The sequence below is a fragment of the Typopeltis vanoorti genome, chromosome 10, assembly GCF_054136105.1.
Source record: "Typopeltis vanoorti isolate ZY-2024b chromosome 10, IOZ_Tvanoo_1.0, whole genome shotgun sequence".
NCBI lineage: Eukaryota > Metazoa > Arthropoda > Arachnida > Uropygi > Thelyphonidae > Typopeltis > Typopeltis vanoorti.
The window spans coordinates 62345825-62369660 of record NC_143558.1 but is presented as its reverse complement, the minus strand read 5'-3'; the positions used below and the strand labels follow the sequence as shown (position 1 = coordinate 62369660).

The 23836-nt window shown below is 33.7% G+C and overlaps 1 protein-coding gene across 1 annotated transcript in view; it reads right to left on the bottom strand.

Moving 5' to 3' along the window:
- Ero1L (endoplasmic reticulum oxidoreductin-1-like protein) overlaps positions 1 to 23836 on the bottom strand; it is a 252075-nt gene that overhangs the window by 215984 nt on the left and 12255 nt on the right. The window contains exons 2-3 of the mRNA XM_090399137.1: positions 15764 to 15883; positions 6264 to 6347 (exon numbers count right to left, since the gene is read on the bottom strand). Of these exons, the coding sequence (XP_090255263.1) occupies positions 6264 to 6347; positions 15764 to 15883 (204 nt within the window). The remainder of the gene's footprint in view (positions 1 to 6263; positions 6348 to 15763; positions 15884 to 23836) is intronic.

Below are 23836 nucleotides of genomic sequence, written 5' to 3'. Positions count from 1 at the left end.
TAGTAGTAAGGTGTGACACCTTTTGGCAACTCGTATATGAAAATGACTTCTGCATTACTTCAACCTTGGTATCACCTCTGGGTCTGGCTCCCACTGAAGCGCCCTCAATAAAGGTCGAAACTGGTCTGGATAGTGACTTCCCATAAGTATAGCATTATATATATACACACACACACACCTGTAAGGATATGTGCTTTGCATTATGGGATACTAAAGCAAGTGATGTGAAGTTATAAGTGTCTATATACGAGTTGCCCCAGTCCTGAAAATAGTTCAGGAACAAACTTGTTTGCTTACATTTGCATAGAGGATTAAACCAAGTATATAATTTCTTAGTATCTTTAATTTATTCCTCCTTTTTGTTTAAAAATAAAAAATAAAGAAGATTATAAATTAAAAAAGAAGATTCTGTGCATAAAACCAATATATAAATTCTCTAAGCTATGTTATACACTTTTTCATGTCAAAGGAAATATATATAAGGTGCTTATATTGGAGCAGAACATTTCGAATGGATGTTTCGATCTAACACAATGTTTTTGGAAGCAAGACTGCATCTTAAAAAAAAAAAAAAGTTTATTACTCTCTAAAAGCTATAAAAGACGGTTTTTTCCCTCAACATCTTGTAAAGTTAGCTGTTCAGAGCTAGAAGACAATTTCTTGAAGTTTTTGGATATTTGTCTGGCTTTTAAAAGGCAATAACTGTCCTTCACCAGAAATCCAGCTCCCAACAAAAATTTTATTAAAAAGGTAGAATATTCCATCTATTCCAGCCACTGATCCTACAGTGGCTGGTAGACACTGAAGCATAGCAGTTTCTGGTTCCTTATTGAACAGTCTGTGGTAAACTTCCTGACCATTTGAAATGAAGAGAATTTGATGTTTTTTCCTGCTTTACTTTTTTCTTAGGGATAGAAATTGGAATAATAAGAAGACATTGCTAGTGTTTTGGCAAAACTATTCCTAAGAGCACCTGCAACCGATTCTGGGTGTATAGTTGTGTATCCATTATGTTTCTCGAATAGAAAAATAATGTATGGTATATCTGCCCTTTATCTTCCAGATTTTCTCTCAGACCTCTTTGGTATTGAAATCAATAATGACAGATGTACATTTGATCCAAAATGTCCTTTTGGTTCTGAAAGTAGATGTATTATATTTGGATACAAGTATGTTTAGAAAGAATTAAATTTTGTGTGGTGGGATATCTATGAAGATTGCCATGGGCTTTATTTTGGGCTTTCTTGGTTGCTATACATTCCGAATTCCACAATAGCTTGAGAAAAGGCAGAAACAAGCTTCACGTTTTGGATATTGCAGTTTTAGAGAACAGCATCATACAATTTAACATGATTCACTGAATCAAATTCCATTAAGGAAGAGAAAACATTGGAAAAAAGTTAGCTCAATTTATTTTCAATTATGATGTCCATGTTGGAGTATAAGCTCTTGTAAAGAGAATGGATATCATGGGAAAATGATTGAAGCTATAGACATTGTCTACTTTCCACATAAATAATGGCAACAGAAATGGTAAACAAATTATAAGGTTGATGGCATTGATTATTTGGGTAAGCATGTGAAGAAAGATATGTCTGGTGTTTAGGAGGGAAAGATTGTTGTGAAGTATGCACTCAGCAGCTCTTTGTCTGATGTTACTTTGTGCAGTGGTCATTTAAATCCACCCCACCCATTAAGAGTATAAAGAATGACTACTACTACAGCATGAAAACATCAAGATCATCCTAAGATGTATCTACACTGCATGAGGTGATATATAAATGCAGCACACTATAGTAATAGGTCATACAGAGAAGTGAACGGCAACTGCCTCTATGGTAGTATTTAATTGAACTTAATGGAAAGGGTATGGTTGGCCAATAGGAAGGCAATTTTTATAGAAGATGGACCTGCACATAAGGGCTGGATAACAGGTATATACTGCAATGTAAGATTATCATCAGGTTTCAAATAAGTCTCTTGAAGGAAAAGGTACAGTGGTTTATGTTTCTACAAGAGGAGTTTAATATCAATATTTGGCCAGAATTTGTTACAATTGCATTGTAGGAAGATGTTGATTATTTATGTTTGGTGGATTCCAATTTTATAAGTTTGCTTTTATAAAATTCATAATCAAGTTATGGGTTACTCCTTTTTGGAAAACTGTGGACAGCCAGTGTCCATCTCTTCTTTCTCTTTAGGAAAAATATCCAATATATCAAATTCAACTACCTCAAGAATATTGAATGTTTTATTTTCCTATGATGGTAAAGATAAGAGATTTATTTTTATTTATAGATTTTTATATAGAGGATATTATCATAATATTAATCCTACCGGCTGCACCATTGTTTAAATATAGGATTTTTATTTATTTAATCATGTATATAGAAATGATCTCTGTTCAACAATTATTTTTTTATTTCTGAGTGTACCTATATATTATATGCACAAGGGTTCACTCCGATTGGTGCAATGACTTCTTTTTTACTATTTCTTTCAGAATCCAAATAAATCACTAACTCAAGAACAAAATACAAAAACACATTTAATAAAACAAAAACAATATATATACACTTCAAAAATTTTACATGACTATAACTAACTACAGAATTAATTAATTGAAACAGGACAAACCATCCCAATCAGAAAGGATGAACACAAACGTCACATAAAATGCCTCCATTTTGGAAAAACCGGCCTTTCTGACCATGCACTCCAAACATACCACAGAATTGACTGCAAAGGTACCAAGTCCCTACACCGCACCAAAACCTGGTTTGAGCGTAAATTCAAGGAAGCATGTGAAATGCTCAAACATGATCCGAATCTGAATAAAAATGATGGTCTAAGAATTCCAAGAATGTGGAGGACCCATCTACAACCTTCATAGCAACCACAAAGAAAAATCTTAATACAAGACCCAGTGAAATGTTTTTTTTTTCCTTGAACATTCAATAGCAACCTGTACAAATCCAGAAGATAATCGTAATATAACTGTATAATTCCAGAAGAATCCTAGTACATGAGGACTTTAGCAGAGTTTATTGTAGTTTTTTTTTTCCCCACTAGAGGGCAGGCTAAGAAAAAAAAGATTAGTTAACAACGTAGATGCAATTTACTTGTGTAGTGTGTAACAGCATGTAGCTTGTTCTTATACTTCTGAAGATGACCTCAATACAGAGGTCGAAACGTAAAGTTATTATTTTATTTGTAATCAGTAAAATAATCTTTTTAACACGTGTGTTTTGTTTCCCTAATTTAATTAATATGAAAACAGAATTAATTGGATCAAGGCATTTTTAAAAATAAACTTACACTTAAGACTAGACTAAACACTTTGTTTGCACAATGACAAAATGTTCATAGCCAATTTCTCTCTCTGTTAAAGCCCTTTTCCGAAGATATATGACTTCATTCTTCATTTTCATAGGATCCTTTCTCATCACTCATGTAGCACGCAATAATTCTTCCTGACTCAATTCCGTCTCCTTTCCAGTAGAAATAATAGTTAGATCCGGCATCCTTAAGACAGATGAAACTTCCTAATTCAGCGTTTCCTTGAACATTCCTTTAGAATGTAAATAGCAATTTCTTCTTTTATTTACTAACACTTAGTCTTAACTCTTCCACTTTAAAATTTTACAGTTCTACGATTCCCTTTTCGAAATCTACTATTGATCTTCCAATTAGCATTTCCTCCAAAATTCCTTTTAAAATGTCTATAGCAATATTTCCCTTTTATTTACCAATACTTATTCCACTTTAAACTTCATAGTTCCGGGATTCCTTTTTTTCGGAACATACTATTAATTTTCCTCCGACTGTCACATAAAAAAAAAAAACTTAGGTTCCTCCAAACCTCAATATCTGCCAGCGTGTGTTCTTATTTCTTCTCGAACGCTGTCTTGTTTACTCTCCGTTACTCTGATATCGAACACTCTTCTTGTCAGCTGTCAATCGCACATCAAACTTCTCAGCGAGCATGCGCACTCCTTGAAAATGGCAAGCGAGAAACTAAATATAATGGCTAACATGCTGTTTCCATTAGCATAACGAGGAAGTCTCTTCAAAACACAACACTTGATAATTTTAAACTACAATAAAATTGTTTAAAGTAACACAACTATCAAATCCAGCAAGTACATAAATTTTTTAACTTCTTTACATAACACTTTGACAAAATAATTTCAATAACGGGTAAATAGCAAGTGCCAACAATGCGTGTTATGAAACCAAAACTAATAAACATTCTAACATAAACAATATGTAAAAATATTCAGAATTTTAAATTATGATTATTTTTACAGATATATACAATGCTATCTGTTAGTGGTGTATTAATTTTTTGATTCTTTAAAAATTTATATTTTGTAATATTTTTCTCACTAAAAGATTTTCATATAGTGAGATCATTCAGGTACATTTACAGGAGTGAGGCCATATTCATTCCCCCCCCTTTGATTCACTCTAGTGAGAATGTAAGTAAATTATACTGTTCTGGGATGATGCAAGTGTGAGAAGATGAAAAATTGATGTGTTAATGTTCCCTTAGATACTTTTTCTTTTCTGTTATCTTCTCAGCATAAGAGTTTCCTACTAGATGTAGTATAATTCCTCCTCACCTCCTGATATGGATTGTTCTGCTGTTGAAATCTTTAGGATTTCTTTCTCATACTTTCACTTTTGGCATGGGTGTTTGCTATTTTTATTTTCATACTGTTGACTACCTTTTCAAATTCAGATGGCAGAACTGTGAAAAGCAATATGAGCATGATCATATTGCTTGTCACTTAAAGGGGCACAAAGGATTCATCAATTGAAGCAAGTGAGCCTTCCAATTCTTTTAGCAAAACCAATGGGTACAACTTCTACACTTCCATGCTGTCAGCATGTCATCCAAATAGTTCACACACAAGCTGCTTTCATTAGGATAAAGAATTAAACAAGAATATAATTTCTTGGAAAATATACTTAGTAACCAAGTGAAAAAAAAAAAAAAAATCTACAAGTATCTCTGATCCAGAGTATTTTAACGATAAAGTGATAGACCTTTTCACTTGTATATGGAAATTATGACTTCTGCATTACTTCAACTTTGCTATCTTTCTGGGTCTGGATCCCACTGATAAGATCTTAATAAAAGTTGAAACCAGTTTGGATAGTGACCCACTCTTACTGCAAAGGAAATGTGGTTTGCTTTAGGGATACTAAGGGCAACTGATGTGAAGTCAGACTATATACAAGTAATCTGATCATGGAGATACTTCATCCATAAACTGTGTGTGCTTACACTTTGATAAGGGATTAAACAAGAATATAATTTCTTGGCAAGTATAATTTACTTTGTAACCAAATGAAAAAATTTTCTACAACTATTAAGGATAGTCAAAATGGAGATTTATCATTCTGGATGAGCTGGTATAACTTGAAATCACTATTGGAAGTGGAAGATAGGATGGATGCCAACCTGGCTGTGGAGGTTTGGAACAGAATAAAATTCTGTTATACTGGATGTAAAATTCTCTTACCAACTGAGGAATGAAAATGGCACATACAGTTACAAATCTGCTTCAGCATTACCACAAAGAATGGTTAGCATTTTGTATAACATGGTAGTCTGATGAGTGGTGTAATCCATAATTTTCTATATCTAAAGGAACTTTGCTAAAAATCCAGTAACATCGAAGTGATAATAATAACAACAGCTTATGATATAATTCTTCATCATATAGTTTCAGGAGGACCAAACTGTTGATTATAAACAAGCTGTTTGTTATAACTTGGTTTTGTCACATAGTTACATAGCAATGGAAATCTAGAATATTTGGCCTACTTATACAACAAACTGACTTTGATTTTTTCTTTCCCTGAAGATGAAAGAATCCCCAAGGTAAGTAATTTTGCAACCCAGAGAAGATGGTGAAGACAGTAGGGCTGTTTCTTGTGACCACTGACAGAAATATTTGCCATGAGATCCGGTGCCTTCCCAAAATTTGGGAAAAGGTCAATCATGTAACAAGTGACTATACTTAAAAGCATGTAATATTATTTTTCATTGAAATAAAACTTTTGATATATATACTATACTTGACACAAGTTTCAAATACTCTTCATGTGCATGTGTGTTCATTCAAATATTTATAAAAAACCAAATAAATACTTTTAAATAAATAAATAAAATTGAACCCATGAAAAATGATCAAGACTGCTGAATTTGTTAATTCAAATCTGAGAGAAAACACACACATGTATATACATACTTCTGGGCATGTTTTCACACTGCAATCCCAGATTGCACATCTGCTGTCATCAGGCCAAAATGGGCATTTACGATTTAAGTTAACCTAGAAATAAATGAAATTAGTTTATTTCTCAGAACAGTATCATACAAATTATTTTATACATATAACAATTTATAATAAACAACACTTTAGTTCAAAAGTCACCCTTAAACAAATATAAAAGGGAATTCTAACAGATTAACAAAGATTATCAGTAGGGTGTAGAAGAGTAAAAAAGAATGAGACATTGTCTAAGGGTTCTATGACAGTGTGGTTGGCAAGGAAATTATGGGATGGGAAGGACATTTAGATGGAGAGTAGTGGATATGTGAAATATTGATAGAAAGCATTACAAAAAAGCATGCAATATTATTTACTATATGAATGAATTTAAGGTATAACACAACAAATATTTTTCAACTGAATGAAATCCTCCCCAACATGTCTAAGTAATTGCTCTGTCGTTACAGATCTCAGAAGAGATCTGTAACGACTTCTAAATAGCATATTAGTTTTCTTACATCTAATCCTGAGTGAAAGGGTGTCCAAAGCCTACCAGTCTTAACTTGCCATAATAATGGTAGCAAATGTATTTTTTTATGTTCTTCCAGACAGATGTTAACAGATCATCCTGTATGCCCATAATAAGACAAGTCACAGTCACAAGGAACTTCATACACTCCAATGTGTGATAGAGGGTGAAGTTTATCCTTAGGAGAGAGGATCCGAGTTGTTAATTTAACATGAGGTTTGAATGTGATGTGAAGGCTATGTATGCACACATACTCAAGCATGGAGTATATATGTTATCTCATTTTACATTCACATATTGGACTAAGTGGCTTGCAAATGTAAAAAGACTCAGCGAGTTTAAGATACATAAAAAATAATCCAGTTGATTGTAATCTTCCATAAGTCCATCGATAATAACATAGTCCATAAGCCCCATTATTGGGAGGAAAAGGATGGATTATATCTCAGTATGCAGGCATTCATCTTCATCCCTAAGTACATACCTCCATCTCATTTTTCATTTACATGTCAGACCAAGTCTTCTTGCATCACTTACTTGATTTTCTAAACTGATTTTTATTAGATAGCATTAACTGTCTTAACTTCAACGGCTGGCATATTAATCTAATTGATAAGCTTAGGTGTTGATGGTTATTCATGACTCATTTTTAACAGTATTAACTATTAACAACACAAAATGAACTATTTTATATAAAAATAAAAAAAAGATGTTTTATTAACTTGCTTATATTTTGCTTAATTTCAAATCAGCATCATCATCATCAGAGCACAACACAGCATGTACAAGGAACAGTGAGTAAGTGAAACAATGCAATTGTAATGGACAAACGGTCCAAAGTTCTAATTTGGCACCCTCCATAATGTTAAAAAAACATATTACAGCAATGTGGGAGTTGCTCATAGGATAAGTCACCCAAATTGTTGGCAAATTAATGCAACCATATTTGTTCAGGTTAGGAGAATTCTTCACGGCCATGGCTGATTCAAAAATAATAATAATCTTGCAGATCTGTAACAACTTCTAAATACCATATTAGTTTTCTTACATCTAATCCTGAGTGAAAGGGTGTCCAAAGCCTACCAATCTTAACTTGCCATAATAATGGTAGCAAGCAAATGTATTTTTTTATGTTCTTCCAGACAGATGTTAACAGATCATCTTGTATACCCATAATAAGACAAGTCACAGTCACAAGGAAGGAACTTCATACGCTCCGGGGTGTGCTAGAGGGTGAAGTTTATCCTTAGGAGAGAGGATCAGAGTTGTTAATTTAACATGAGGTTTGAATGTGATGTGAAGGCTATGTTTTGTTAATACTTTGGCTAACTTTTCTAATGTACCTATGACATAGGAAATAGAAATGGTAATGTTGTGTTCCCATATTAGAGAAGGGAGAAGTAAGGAGGCTATGTATCTGGGCCATACTTTCTTGGCCAACGGCTACAATTACTAAAAAATAGATAAAATACTACATCTATTTCACACCTACCTTATTTAATCTTCTGACCCTTGGAATACATTTAGACACTGCATTGAGAGTTTATTTTTCACTTGGTTAGACTATAATAAGTTTAGTTTAATCCTTTATCCAAGTGTGAGCAAACAAAGTTTGTGCCAGAAAATATCTTCAGGACTGGGGTAAGGTAGTGCAACACCAGGCAACTCGTTGCAAAGGTGGAGAAAGCTCACATTGCCCCTATCTCAGTATCTCCCATAATGCAAAGCACATCTCCTTGCAGATATGTGTAATGCTATGCATTAAGGCAAGGGCCACTATCCATACCGGTTTCGACCGTAAGGTCGAAACCGGTATGGATTAAACTAAACTTATTATTTAGACACTGCTTCATGAATATCACCCAACCAGCATTGATCTCCTTTCCAGCTAACTTCTCATTCCATGCAACACCTGCAAGGTGTCTCCTGAACTCATGATCATCAGACTCATTTATTCCAATGATCAGAGAATTAAACAGACTAGGTGTAAAATTGATGAATGATGAAATGATGGTAGTCTGGAAGGCAGCAAATGGAAGACAATACAGCAAGGAGTATGAAGAGCAGGAGCTATAAAGTTGTTGGTAAGAAAAGTTAAAGTATAGCACAGTAGTGATCAGCCAAGAAAAATCGAGAGAATTCTTTCAATATGCAGTCAATAAAAGAAACAATAATTATCAGAAGATATTAGTTTATAAGAATGGTAGACAAGTTGCACTTTTAAGTATTTAATGAACAATTTCAAAGTATTTCATCAAATTATTAATTGGATATTAGTTTGCACACAGAGGGCACCAGGGTTTCTTGATGATGAGAAGGTGATGGAGAGGATCCAGAGGCAAGTGACAAGATGGTAGCAGGTCTACGGAATGAACTTTACGAGAGTAAGTTGAAGATTTGTAGGTTACAGAAACTGGTTGATAGGCAGAAAAGGGGTGATATGATTGAGATATGCAAATTACTGAGGGATTTTTACAGGATTAATTCAGAGGAAATTTTTCAGAACAGGTAGTGGGAGAACTAGGGGACCATCCATGGAAACTGAGTAAAAATGTAGTTAGCAAGGGTGTTAGAACCAGATTTTTTCCTTGGAGAGTAGTGAATGAGTGGAATAGGTTGCCAGAGTCTGTTGTGGGTGCCATTACTATGAATGAGTTCAAAGCAAAGTATGATAGATACTGCGCAAATGTTGGATAGTTCTTGAAATAATGAAGGACTAGTGCTGAGTAAGCAAACTGTATGAGGAAGTAAATTAAATAATGTTAGTAAGGTGATAGGACTTAGTAAGACATCACTGAGCATTAAGAGACTATTCCAGAGATTTAAAAGCAGCCTTGACATACTTGTTTAACAATACTCTTTCAAGAGTAAGGGCTCCAAATGATTAGTGGAAAGAGGATAAAACCATTTTGCTTCGCAAATGGGGATGTCAATACAAGAATGAAATTTTGAATTACAGGCCAGTGTGCTGGACAGGCTGGTGAAGGCTTTGATCAAGAATGAGGATAATAATATCAAGATCATTATTGACTCATAGATTTCTTAAGCAGAAATGGTTTTTAGCAATTTGCTTGAGTATTATTATCAGATGGGAATTATGGGGTGTCAAAAGTATTGGAGGGATGCACATGCAGTAGTACATTTAGATTTTGCTAAGGCCTTTGATAAATCTGCAGAAGAGGATTGTGTGCGAGTGAGTGCGAGTGAGTGAGTGTGTGTGTGTGTGTGTGTGTGTGTGTGTGTGTGTGTGTGTGGCAGGAGGGGGGGGTAACTAAAAAGGTCTGTAAAGCTAAAAATCTCCATCTTCAGAAAACCAACCCACACTAATAGACATCTCTATTAGTGTGGGCTGGTGCATACCTCTTCATATGACCTAACACCAGGAAAAGAGCTCGCATCTTATTACTGTTGAGGAAGAGTTAACTACAGAACTTCAATTTCCAATAAAATCCTTCCTACAATATGGCTATAATAAATGCACCATCTCTAGATTTCTTGCCATCCAACAGACTCACATGCCAGGTAATGAGGAAGCTGAAGGTTTTATTTTTCTTCTCTATATTGGCTCTATTTCAGAAAAACTAGCCAAAATCCTTAAAGAGTATAAAATTAAAATTGTGTGTTTGCTCCTTTTACCAGAATATAATCACTACTTCAATCTATGCAACCTAAATATAGTCCTTCGAAAGATACAGGAATTTATTTCTGGTGGTATACTGCAAGACTCCATAATATGGACAGAGAAACAAATGCACCAGTGTTTGCTCCTGTCACTTGACTGCATCAGTTATATTACTCTCCACCATGCTCTATATATCCAACCTTTTAGTTAAAGTCAGTCGTGGAGAATAAGATAAAAATATTAATATATAAATTTATTTTTGTTTAGTGTTGTTTTGTATTCATAGTCATGATGGTGACTTCAAAATCAGCATGTTATGTTTATGCAAAGAATGACGCTCAAATATAAAAAAATAAAATATTTACTATAAATGAATATATATGTGATTCAATTCTATATATTAATACTCTCTTAGGAAATAGACATTTATATTCTCTATACAATTAATAACTTCTATTATATTATATATATATATCTATTAATTCTGATTAAATCCAGAATATAGCTATATAGCATTCTAGAATTAGACAATGTGAACTCAGAGAAAACATTCAGCTGAAAGTTCTATAGTTTCACTTGACTATACACACACACATTTTATATATGACAGAATGATCATTGACTCTGTTAACATACATAGTTTTATGAAAAAAATTGAATGACTAGAACCGAGATTTAATTAAAAAGGTTTTAATATAAACACACTACTAGTTTCGGCCTGTAACAGCCTTCTTCAGGTGACATTATAAAAGAAAAAACACTAAACATTGAGGGTTAAAAGACTATGAACAACATAGACAGTCTTTATACATAATTAGCATGAAAACGTTGTATTTGTATTTGAAGCTGTTCTTTCATTTGTTGCATTGTTGGCAGAGTGCGTGCTTGCTGCATCACGTGAACGCCAGTACATGATTACAGCTGAACGACTATCTGGGAGGTTGTAGCTTAAGTTGTTATTTAGATGAACAGGATTGAAGATGATTTCTCTCGATTCCACAATTTTTCTCTCTATTTCGTCACTGCAACGGAAGATGTTTGTAGATTTTTCCCAGCAGACTTTGTGACTTTGGTTATCATCATTAGGATTAGCCGAGAAAAGGATATGACTTGATAATGCACTTGCTCGCTGTCTCTTATAAGTAATGTCTCTCATGTGTTCTTCCATATGCATTTCGACAGATTTGTCTGTCTGCCCGAAATAAGGAATATCGCAGTCGCATAATATTTTATATACGCCAGGGTATTTGAGTTGATGACGACAAGGTTTTGGACGGCTAATTAAGGAACGGATCTTTGGAAGTGGAGTGAACAAGGTTCTGATATTGTATTTTTTTAGAACTTTTGCTAATTTATGTGAAACAGTACTTATGTAAGGAATAGAAATATTGCCTTTGAATCTATTTGTTTCTTCTGAGTGATGTCTAGGAGGATTAAGAAGGAATTTGTTAATGATTTTCTTGGAATATCCATTAACTTCGAAAGAGGTTTTCAGATGGTTTGTTTCTGTAAGCAGTTCATTTGAATCATCAAGAAGAGAACGGGCTCTATGTCCCAAGGTGGAAATTATTCCAAGCTTATGAGGAGGGAAATGATGGGACTGACTGTGCAGATATCTGTTGGTATGTGTGGGTTTTCTATATATCGATATTTTTAGTTTACCAGAAGAGCGAGTCTAAGAATACAGTATCTCGCTTGACTAATATACTTGCATATATCTTCTTCTAGTAAGAAAATTTCCTTAAAGCATCTTTCCTTCATTTTAGCTGAGTATTGCTGAGACAACAGGAATGCATTTAACTGAGCACTTCCAAATGTACTTCTAATAAAATAAAGAAACTTGAATGCAGATTCCATCTTAGAAGATATACCACTTGCTTCTAATTAAGCAAATAACATTCTCACTAATATGAGGGTTGTTTAAAAAGTTTGGTAAAAAATAAGTTAAACACATTTTTTTTGGAAAAAAATCACCTTTATTTCTCAACATAGTCTCCATTGAGGTCTACACATTTGTTCCAGCAAGTTACAATTTTTTCATTCCATCTAAAACATCGGATTTGTCAAATTGTGCAAAATAATTGTTGACAGCCTTGATGACATCCTCGTTTGAAGAAAATTTTTTCCCAAAGAGCCAAACTTTTAAGTTTGGGAACAAAAAATCTCACAAGGGAGGCCAAGTCCAGAGAATACGGTGAACATGGAACCAATTTGAACTTCAATTCATGCAATTTTGCCCTTGAGACAGCCGATATGGGGGATAGTGCATTGTCTTAATGAAAAAGCACTTTTTTTTTTTTATGCTCCAATCTTGATAGTTTTTTCCTTCAGTTCTTTTAAACATTCTAACAATGATGCATAACAGACTCTTGTTATTGTCTTACACTTTTCCAAGTAGTCTATCATGATAATTCCTTGGGAATCCCAAAAAACAGTGGCCATCACCTTCCCAACTGACAAAATGGTCTAAGCTTTTTTGGTACTCTTTCACCGGCCATTGTCCACTGTTTTGACTGCTGCTTGGACTCAGGTGTATAGTGGTGGATCCACGATTCATCTATAGTCACGAATCAATGCAAAAAATCCTGCAAATCGCGATTTAAACATCGCCAAACACTACGTTGAAATGTCTTTTCACGGCACCCATCACGCACACAGCTTTTCATGTGCAATTTTTTGTGCAGGATATTATACACCCATTCAGTTGAGATGCCTACAATCACAGCAATCTTATGCATTCTGACTCGGCGGTCTTCCATAACGATACCATGGATTTTGTCAATTATTTCCTTCGTAGTGACCTCAGTCAGGTGTCAGGAGCGAGCTTCATCTTTGATGGACTTACGACCATGTTTATACTATCAAAAAATAAATAGTCTTTAATGCTGGTGTAGAGTCCCCATGAACTGCATCTAACTTGGCTTTGATCTGCACGGTTGTCCACTTCTTCAAATAAAATGTTTTATCACTGCACGAAATCAGTTTTCTCCATTTTTATGAAAAATGCAAACATGGTCATTTTAAATGTTTGCCAAACAAGAACTATGCATTGCACATGGCTAAAATTTTGCCAGGTGTCATGAAAAAGATGATACGTGCCAACACTGGTGTGAATGAACGAATCGTGTCGCCATCTATTGGAAATTTATCAAACTTTTCAAACAACCCTCATACATGAAGGCTTGACACATTATATTGTCCTTCAATTATTAACAGGTCCTCTTTGGAGAGTAGTTAAAGATGCATATAAAAAATATTCTAAGATCACAGAACTTAATCAGTAACATTTCTCTTTACCAACTCTCCTCTTCTTATATTCTTGTTACCCAGTTACAGAGTGTCCATTACTGAGTTCAAAGCTAAACCAATGACAACATGGCTGCTATTACAACAGCTGCTGCACATTGCAATAGTGAATGGCATAGGAACACCATTATAAACAAACATTCAACAATATACATACATGTTATTTCTATGCAAGTCTTTAAGATTTACAAAATATGGTAAGCAAACTGACTACTTAAATACATATCTTTTGTATCACCCCTGCTTAATCACATGGTGGCTCTGGTAATACTAAATGTACAACTGCATTAATAAATACAAACAAATGTATAAATATTTTTAGATTATCTTATCATGATGAAAAAACAAACTTTATTCATAATTTTTCAGTATGTATAATATTGTAAAAAATGAACATAATAAATAGCATGATTATATGAGATTTTTACAACAGAATACCAGAGAAGTGATGAATTGTCATCACAGTTATCTTCAGCTAATCTGCATGATGCCTCAATGGAAATGCATTAAGTTCTATGCAATGAATTAAATCTTACAATGCTATTATGACAAGATAGAAAAATCTGGCAGCCCTTAGAGATATTAATCAATCTTGTACAATGAAATATAAACCACAACAGCATTAATTTGTCTCAATGTTTCCTAGCTGTGTCAGTCAAATGTGTAAACAAGAGTACCAATGAGCACATGCTCATTGGTGTACTCTTTTGTTGTTACCATGCCAATCCTTTAATATCTGTAAGTTTCCTTCTGATAATTTATGTCTCTTTCATACCTGAAGAAGTCCTATGTGATTGTGATGAGACTAGTCATGTTGTTAATAATTAACTAGAAGTTGTTTTCCCACTTGCCTTTTTTTACCATTTAGTGTACTGAATAGGTACTAGATGTCTAATAAGCATTAACAAGAGGTGTGTGGTATTCCAGATAAAGTCTAATGGTGTACCATAGCAGTCTGTTTTAGCACCAATATTTCTTTAAACTTTCATATTAATGATATTGGATTAGGTTTAAACAAAGATAGATATATATATATATATATATATATATATATATGTGTGTTTGTTGCTTGCAATGTTTTCACATAATGTAAACATTAAAATACTAGGAATGAAGTGGATGTTGTAGTTCTAAAGGAAAATCTGAATAGATTATCAGTTCAGATACACGGTTGGGATTAAAAATAAATGTTGTGAGGTATAAGGTCTGAAATTTTAAGGTAAGGAAAGGATGTAATGTACACAACTACTGAGATACCTTAAAGAAAATGGAAGATATAAGATACCTAGATTAATGGAGGACAACGGGCCTGAAATTTAGAGGCCATACTGATAGAATTCCAAGATCACCACAATGGATTATGGCAATAAGGGGAACACTGACATGTAGAAATAAAGAGGTTTATAGTTCCTTTGCACAATGCCTTACTCAGGATACATATACTGTGCATAGATTTGATCATTTGCTTATTTTCAAGGAGATGAAGACATTTTGGAATCTCCAGAGAAAAGGTAAATAAGGTGGTATCAGGTCTCTAGAATATTAGGTATAAAGATAAATTGATAGATAATAATTGCAGGAGGTTTTTAGTAGAGTAATGGAGAGATTTTCCATAGAATACAGGGAGAAGATAGAGAACAAAGGTTCATCCTTGGAAACTGTGCAATCAGGGATAAGAGCAAGGGAGTGAGGAGCAAGTTTTCTGCTTGAAGAGTAGCAGATGAGCAGGATGCATTGCCTCCAAGTACAATAGGTATGGAAACAGCAAATGAGTTTAAGCCATAGTTTGACATGATCACCTCTCACAATGAGTCATGCTATGGAGTCTGATAATAAACAAAACATATTCCTTGTAATGCACATAATTTTCATATACTATGAACATGAAGTGTGATGCTGTGTACATATACACACACCTTATAAAAATAATAACTAAATATTAATGATGCATTTAAGATGTGTATATATTCTTCTTGTGTGTGTACACACATACACACAAAATCTTCAAGCAAAACTTACCTTAAAATACCTGAAGTAATCTTTAATTAGAAGACTCTTAAGCCTAGGATATATTTTCATATTATTGAAATAATCTACCGTATCCACATTACATGTGCAGTCATCAATATTGCCTTCAAGCTAGAGGAAGAGATTAAAAAAATTTAAAAAATGCATGTTATGCATAATAAAGCAATAAGATTAAAAACTAAACAACAAGCAAGTATTTCATTATAAATAAAAATGAAACAAGAAATATTATGATACATTGGACAAATCTGCTATGAAGTGAATATCTGAAAACATTCTTATTTAGTTAAAAACTAAAGTGCATCATAGTTTTAAACAGTACCTCATGTTATATCTTTAATAGATGCATATAGAGCAAGTATACAGTTTGTCAAAAAACAATAGCAAAGTAGCTTCCAAAATGTCATTTTATTATTATTCGGTTATTATAAGTTATTTAAAAATCTGAAACAACTTAAAACAAGAAAATATAAAAAAATTACAATTTTTTTTCAGAGCATACATATTTGTGAAAATTTATTTACAAATGTGAAAATCAATTCCTTGATGACATTTTGCTATTTACAAATAGCAATGTCTAGAATATTAATTATCTTTACAAATTCATTTCTATCATTATATTTCTACACAAGCACTGAAGGCTGTTTTATCCAGATGCCCATTCACACAAATGATTAAATGTTATGAGAACCTCACATATGGATATTTTATCCATATGTGAGGTTCTCATAACATTTTATACATGTCGAGTAACAGCCAGATACAGAATTTGCATTCTGTAAGACTAGAGTAGTTTTATTAAATGTAAATCCACTGTATCTTATTATGAATCTTCACAGTCAATACAAAATCTTTTCAAAATAAGAAAAAATAAAATTTACATTGACAGCATGAAGTCTAGAAAAAAAAAAAAAAAGTGAAAGCATGCAATCAAAAGGAATTTATCTGATATTGAATCTATTATGAAATTTAATTGTATTTCACAATAATGATACACTTCTGTTTATGCAGAGATGACATTTATAGGATGATCAAAAAAAACTATGGCTACAAGGCCAGTGTATTATGTCTGTTAATTACATGTTTCTTTGACTAGTTTGTCTGTTTTCCATGAAGAAACATCTCAGAATAAGACCAGCTAACTCACCTTCAAATGAAAAGACTATAATTGTTCTTTGCATTCCAGATTGGATTTGAACTTTGGTAGTTCTATCCAAATGGTACACTATAAGAAATGTGCTATATACAAAATACAATGTAAAATAAATTGTGGTGAACATAGTAACCAGTAACTATCACATGGATTGGTATATATATACATAATTAATGATTTTGGAAAAAAGTATCACACATAGTTTAACATTATAATGCATTACATCGCAATGCTAAACTGAAAGAATAAATGATACATTCAACTTGGTTATGTTCTTATTAGTTAGGTGTAACTGTGGACTCAGCATGGGTGAGCTGCTCCGAACTAACAGTGTCTCACATTCCTCTCTCTCTTCCAATTCATTTGCTGAAAAAGCACTTGCCCTCCTCTGGAAATCCATTCTATTTAACACATGCCAAAGGGAATGCCTTACCTGAAAAGTACTCAGTTTTATTGACCATATCTGTCCAATGTTTCCAGAAATCATTCTCTTCTTCTCTCCTGACATCCACGAGTTGAAAAATTTCTCTTGCATGTTACTATAAAATTTCCTTACTAACTTATGTTTTATCATATCTCTTCCACATTCTATTTTCTATTTATCAAACTTTTAGGCCCGCTTTTCCTAATTTATCCTCATAATTATTCCACAGGCCCCCAATACATTGTTAAAACAATGCCTTCTAGTATTGCCTATCTCCTCAAAACTCAGATGACTATATCTGATAGTCTAGATGTGGTCTTTTCAAAGATTTATAAAGAGGAAGAACTTCCTTGTCATTATAAAGGTATTATTCATCTATATTACCTGTCTCCTATTACTTCTAGGTATCAAGACCTCTAAGTTTTTGTTTTATGGATACGAACTCCATAAGATAGGTTACAAAATCTACAGCACATCAGTGCTGTACATATCTGAACAATGCTGTATAGATGGAAACCGTTGATGTATTTCACAAACAGCTGGAGGGAAAATAAAAACAGTGAGGAAGCTGCAGCAAAAGAGAAGGATGAAAAGTTGATTTGATACATTTGAAGATAAGATGCATATTGACACTGAACTAGCACCTGCTAATGTTCTTACTGGCTTATTAAAAAAAAAGTATAATGGTGGCAAGTTTGGTATATATAAAAAAAAAAAAGTACCCAAGAAAATACATAAAAAAAAAAGGAACAAGACTGGAATGAGTATAAGATTGCTGTTAATAAACTGTTTTTTTATTTTTAAATCCTTTCCATAGGTTTTAGGTGCAGCACCCCAATGTGAGGATAATATTCTGAGTTATACTGATTTAAAGTTACATAATATTAGCAGCAATACATGTGAGTAGTAGCATTTACAGCAGAAAAGGGTATCAAGATTTTTGGAGGCTGAAATGGCTATCAATATATGTTTATAACAAGAAAGATTAAAGATGTAAGGCAACACTAGAAGCAATCTGGTTTTGCCCGAAAATCTGAATACTATGAAATGTAACATGCAGTGAGATCTTTTCTATTATTAAAATTAATGAAAAATAACACAGGACTATGGTTTCAACGAAGTTCATAATGGAATGGAGATTGGTATTTAGGATGTTATTTATGGAATATCTTAATGTGTGCAATATTAAAGCACTTACATGATTTTCCTCAGCCAAACCATGCATAGAATTTGAAGTTTGTAAGAGAAGGTCATTTATGTAGAAGAGGAAGATTTTGAACCATTTAGAATAGGAGTTCCCAAAGTGGGTGGTGGGATTACCTAGGATGGTGCTAAGAGGCAAGGGGGCACTGAAGGTGTGCTGCAAAATGCTGAAATGTGCAATAATTAATTGCTGCTGTTTGATTATTATTGTGTTGTTTCCAAGACATATACTGTTGTTTCCAAGACATTTTTTGAATTTTTTATTGGTAATTTCTGAAGTGGTCCTTTTTTACATTAATAATGTTGAGTGTGTTATAATGTATTTTTCCATATTCTTGTTTACTGAACAAAAATGACGCTTTTAGCTATGTAAGTGCTGGTTCACAGCTTGGCAAATTATAGTTATGTTATATTGTGAGGATATAAATATAAAGATTATTATTTACAAAAATTGCTTTCGAATATGTATGTATGCTTATTTCTGCATGTTCCAAATAGAAATGGCAGATGCAGATATGCCATAAGCTAAAAGCTTATGTGCGCTTTGTAAAGGAAGAAAGTTTGGTTCAAGAGTTATTTGCAAAGCTACTAAATACATACACTAAAGGGGAGTCAATATTTTGTGTTGTTGAGCAGTTCTTCAAAGATAAGGAAATCCCACTTACTAACATACTTTCTTGTGCAAGTGATGGAGCACCATCAATGCCAGGTCGCTACAGTGGGTTTGTCATCTACTTGGAAAAAGCAGTACCAAATATATTTGCCATTCACTGTGTCATTCATCACCAACATCTGGTTGCATAAAACCTCAGCAATCGCTTGCACAACTCACTACACACTGTCATTACTGCAGTGAATAACATTAAAGCCCATGTTCTCAATGATAGACTTTTTCGAGAGCGCTGTGATGAAAATTAACATTTTGAACGTTCGCTGCTCCATACTGAAGTTCATTGGCTGTCAAGAGGCAACTGTTTGAGACAGTTTTATGATCTTTTTGATACAGTTGTAGAGTTTTTGAAGACAAAAAAGACTTTACTCGGTGATGAACTCAAAGCTATCTGGCATGAAGTTGCTTATTTATCAGATATATTTGCAAATTTAATGAAATTAATTTGCAGCTGCAAGGAAATGATATCAATCTAATCAAGGCCAAATCTTCTATCTCAACATTTATTTCAAAGTTAAATCTGTTGAAGCGGAACCTAAGTTGTCATGATCTCTACCAATTTCCCAGCTGTCCGAGTTAGATGGAAAGCGTAGGGTGCAAACTGATGATCTGCAAGTTTACTGCGACCATTTGAATGTGCTGCATGAAGTTATGACTGAGCGATTTAAGAATCTACTTTCATTGGAAGTTTCAGATTGGGCAATAAATCCCTTTTCCGATACTGAGGTAGTGGGAGACATGGAGGAGGAACTAATTGAGCTACAAAATGACTGAGCTGAAGCCAAAATTTAAGAAATCTTATCAAGAATTTTGGTTGCAGAGAGAGAGAGAGAGATCTCTGCTCGTTCTCCTTTACTGTGGGGAGTGGTTAAGAAGCTCCTCGTTGCATTTCCAACATCATATTTGGTGGAACGTGGTTTTAGTGTGGTCATGCAACTTCTTTCGAAACAAAGAAATGGACTCCAGATAACTCAACGTGGAGATTTAAGACTCCTGCTAAGTGATATTAAACCAGATATAGGAAACCTGGTATCACTCCATGAAGCCCATTCATCACATTAAGGATTTTCTGAACATTCAAGTCAATAGCTGCTATTGAATAGCATTATAATACAATGTTTTATTAGATTTTAATGTAAAGTTGCTATTAAAGTTAATTTTTTTGGGATTTAAAATAAATATAAATTATATTTAAAATAAATATAATTGTAAATTAATAATTTGTTTTAAAAATGTTATTACCATTCCTTGTGGGTTGTGTGAATCGCTTTTCTGAATGTGGGGCGGGGTCAGGTAAGGAAGGGGGGCACTGATGATGCGTTTATGGAGTCGAGGGGGCAGTGGCCCGAAAAAGTTTGGGAACCACTGATCTAGAAGATACCTTGTTCTCATCCATTCATCTCCAACCTTCTCATTAGTTTCATTATGTTGATGACATCTTTGCTATTTGGCCTCATTCTAAACATGAACTTACCACTTTCCTACAGCAGATCAATAGCCTTCACCCATGCATTAAGTTCACCATGGAAAAAGAAAAGGCTGGTAGTTTACCTTTCTTGGACATTTGCCTCACACACACACAGCCTCCAGTAATTTATCAAACAGTGTTTATTGAAAACTTACCTTTACTGGTAGATACACCCATCAAAAGTCTGCTTCACACCTCTCAAAAAATTAATGTTATCAAGTCCTTAATAGAGCGCATAAGGTGTGCTCCTCTCTCTCTCAAAAGAGAGAGAACTGTTCCTGAATCTGAACGATTGTCTCTCTCTCAAAACTTTGGGAGATTCTTATCATATGTAACCATCAAAAATAGTTGTTTAATAATATTATATTTATTAATACTAATTTCTAGCATGCGGCAACAGTTTTTAATTGGTAAACCACCGACTGCTGTATGTACTTTGTAATCCGGTTCCTTTGATTGCTTGTTTCTGTAATATCTACTGCTATCTACTACATTGTAAACGTATATGTTATTTTTCTTATATATAATCTCTATCTTTACTCTCTTCTATCTTTATTCTATTCCTAATTCTTTATAGCTTTACTCTAATGCACTTTTTCTCTCTTATCCTTTCTCATTTACTCCACTGTGTACTATGATTATCCACCTTCCATATTTACTAGTTGAATGCCTATGAATGCTGGAAATTTGTCAGACTGTGCCACCAATATATCTTTTAATTGGCATAAGACTAAATAAAACTTCCGGTAGATTTCCCTCTCTCTCACGAGTGAAGTTTCTTTTATCAATGTTTACTTTAACAGTCATGGTTCGTAAGTAACTGAACTGCATTTTTATTGCCTTAAATTATTTCCCGCTCACAAGTCCGATTTATTTAAGAACAGTGCAGTTGTAAAATAAAAGATCAGGCAGCACTCCTTTAACAAATAATTAAAACACATTTACAAATTATACATGAATTAAACAATAGGGAGATTGCTTTCTCTATCCATTTATAAAATCTTTAGCATAAATTAGAACCTTTTTAATTTAACACTAATTAACTTCTTTAACTCACAATCTTATTTACTCTCCGCTTACAAAATTCAACTTATTAAACTTCTAGTTTACTTGCAAAGAGGGTAGCTAACTCTCTGTTAAGTTATCTTTACAATTTTTATATCAACTTCCAATATGCTAATCGATTCTCTTAACGACACTTCTTACTGCTATTAACCAAATTCTTAAAAGTCTTTCTATAACATACTATAAGAGGAATTGTACAAAAGTATGGAACTTACAAAGGCTCTGTATCGCACATTCAGTCAAAAGTCTTGTACAAAAAGTTCTAAGGCAATTCTTTCATCTCAGATCTTGAGCTTCCTCAGGAATGTCTGGCTTCAGTAATATCTCATAGGGAAAATAGCTGACTGTGGACTGCGATACTCATTCAGCTCCAGCAAAAGATTGTTCTCCCACAGCAAAAAGAAAAACTTCTGAGCGAAGCAGCCACGGGTAATTTACACCGCCTTTTCTCCTCTGCTTGCCTCCGAAAATGCCTGGATGACTGCCATCTCCAATAGCTCGAACTGCCGCCTCCAAGAAACTGAAACTGCCATCAACTCTCAACCAGGATCCTTCTTCTGGCCTGGAAGTCCTCTCTCTCTCTCTGGTCTGGAATCTCCTCTTTCTGGCAATGGACTGGAACCAGGAAGCCTCTTATGCTCTGCTCAGCCTGTTTTTATTTTGCGATCTCGTGACCTTGCACTAAGGGTAGTAAACCCCAAAGAATTCAGCATGACTCTTTTAGGAGGGTGGGAAGAAGACAAGTGAGATCCATGGAAAATTGGAATGAATGCATTCAAAAGAATGAGAAATAGATTTTTCTCTCATAGAGCAGAGAGTGATTGGAATAGCTTTCCTTTACAGGTAGCATGGATGAATTCAAGAAAAGATAACAGCTGGTATGAGTGGGGCCTAAAGTGATGAATAACTCCCTGAAGCGCTTTGGTAATAATACTAAATCACAAAATGATTTTAGCTGTTCAACCTATACAGTATAAATATAAAAATTTTTAAATGTTTTCACAAGAATACCTTGAAAGCCAACTTGCAAACAATCTGCAGCACTTTATCTTGACATTATGCATGTGGCTGTACAATCCTATTCTGATATTTCTCTTTATAAATTTTTTCTTCCCCTTTGTTTGGAACCACCAAAGTTAGTGTTATTCTGATGAGAAGCTCATAATGTTCTGATCACTTCAATTTATCCAAAAGATTTTAAATACATTCGGTGATTAAATCAGATATTTCTCCAGAAACAGTAGCAAACTCCAAAACAATCCTTAAATGTTGAATGATATAAAGATGACAATGATAAAATTTAATAACTGCAGAATTTTCAGCTAGGTTTCCTAGCCACTGTCAATGCATAGAGATGAAAAGCAATAAATCAGAACACTTAAAAATGTAAGCATGTGACAATATATGGTGGAGGACAGTTCCATCTAGAACTATTAGAATTCAAATAAATAAATAAATATATTTAGATAATTTTTAATTCATGAAACACAGGAATGAGGTTTATGATGTAACAGAAGTAATAACATGTAATAATAAAGTAATACAAGTAATGCAACAGTTAAAGAAAAACAGTTATTTTTGCTTGATGGATATGAAAAATTAAAGAATAACTTGCATGCCAATAATGCTTGCATTAGTACAGAACTATCTAGCGTTTTATCCCCTGAAGAATATAATACTTTGCAATTAAAAATCAGTTTCCAATCTCAAAACCTAATTTTAATCACACAACTCAAAACCCACTTCAGAACTCACTATTTCCACTAGGATTTCCAGACCATAAGATGTCTGGAACAACTGTCTGCCATATCCTCCCCTAATGCTTATGAAATTAGTGACTAGCTTTGGACTCAGCTATCAGTGATAGCTAAGCATGGAGACTGGCTGCCCATTGATCATCCAAAAGTTAGGGTTAAAGCAGCTCTTCCTTTGGAAATGGTCAGAGGATTTTAAAAAAATTACCATTTTTATATTTGTAATATTTTCACTTATCATATTTACTATTACTGATTGTTTATATGAAAAAAACAAACTCAAAGCCATCAGATAATGTCATCTTTTCTGAATTCTATAGTGAATAA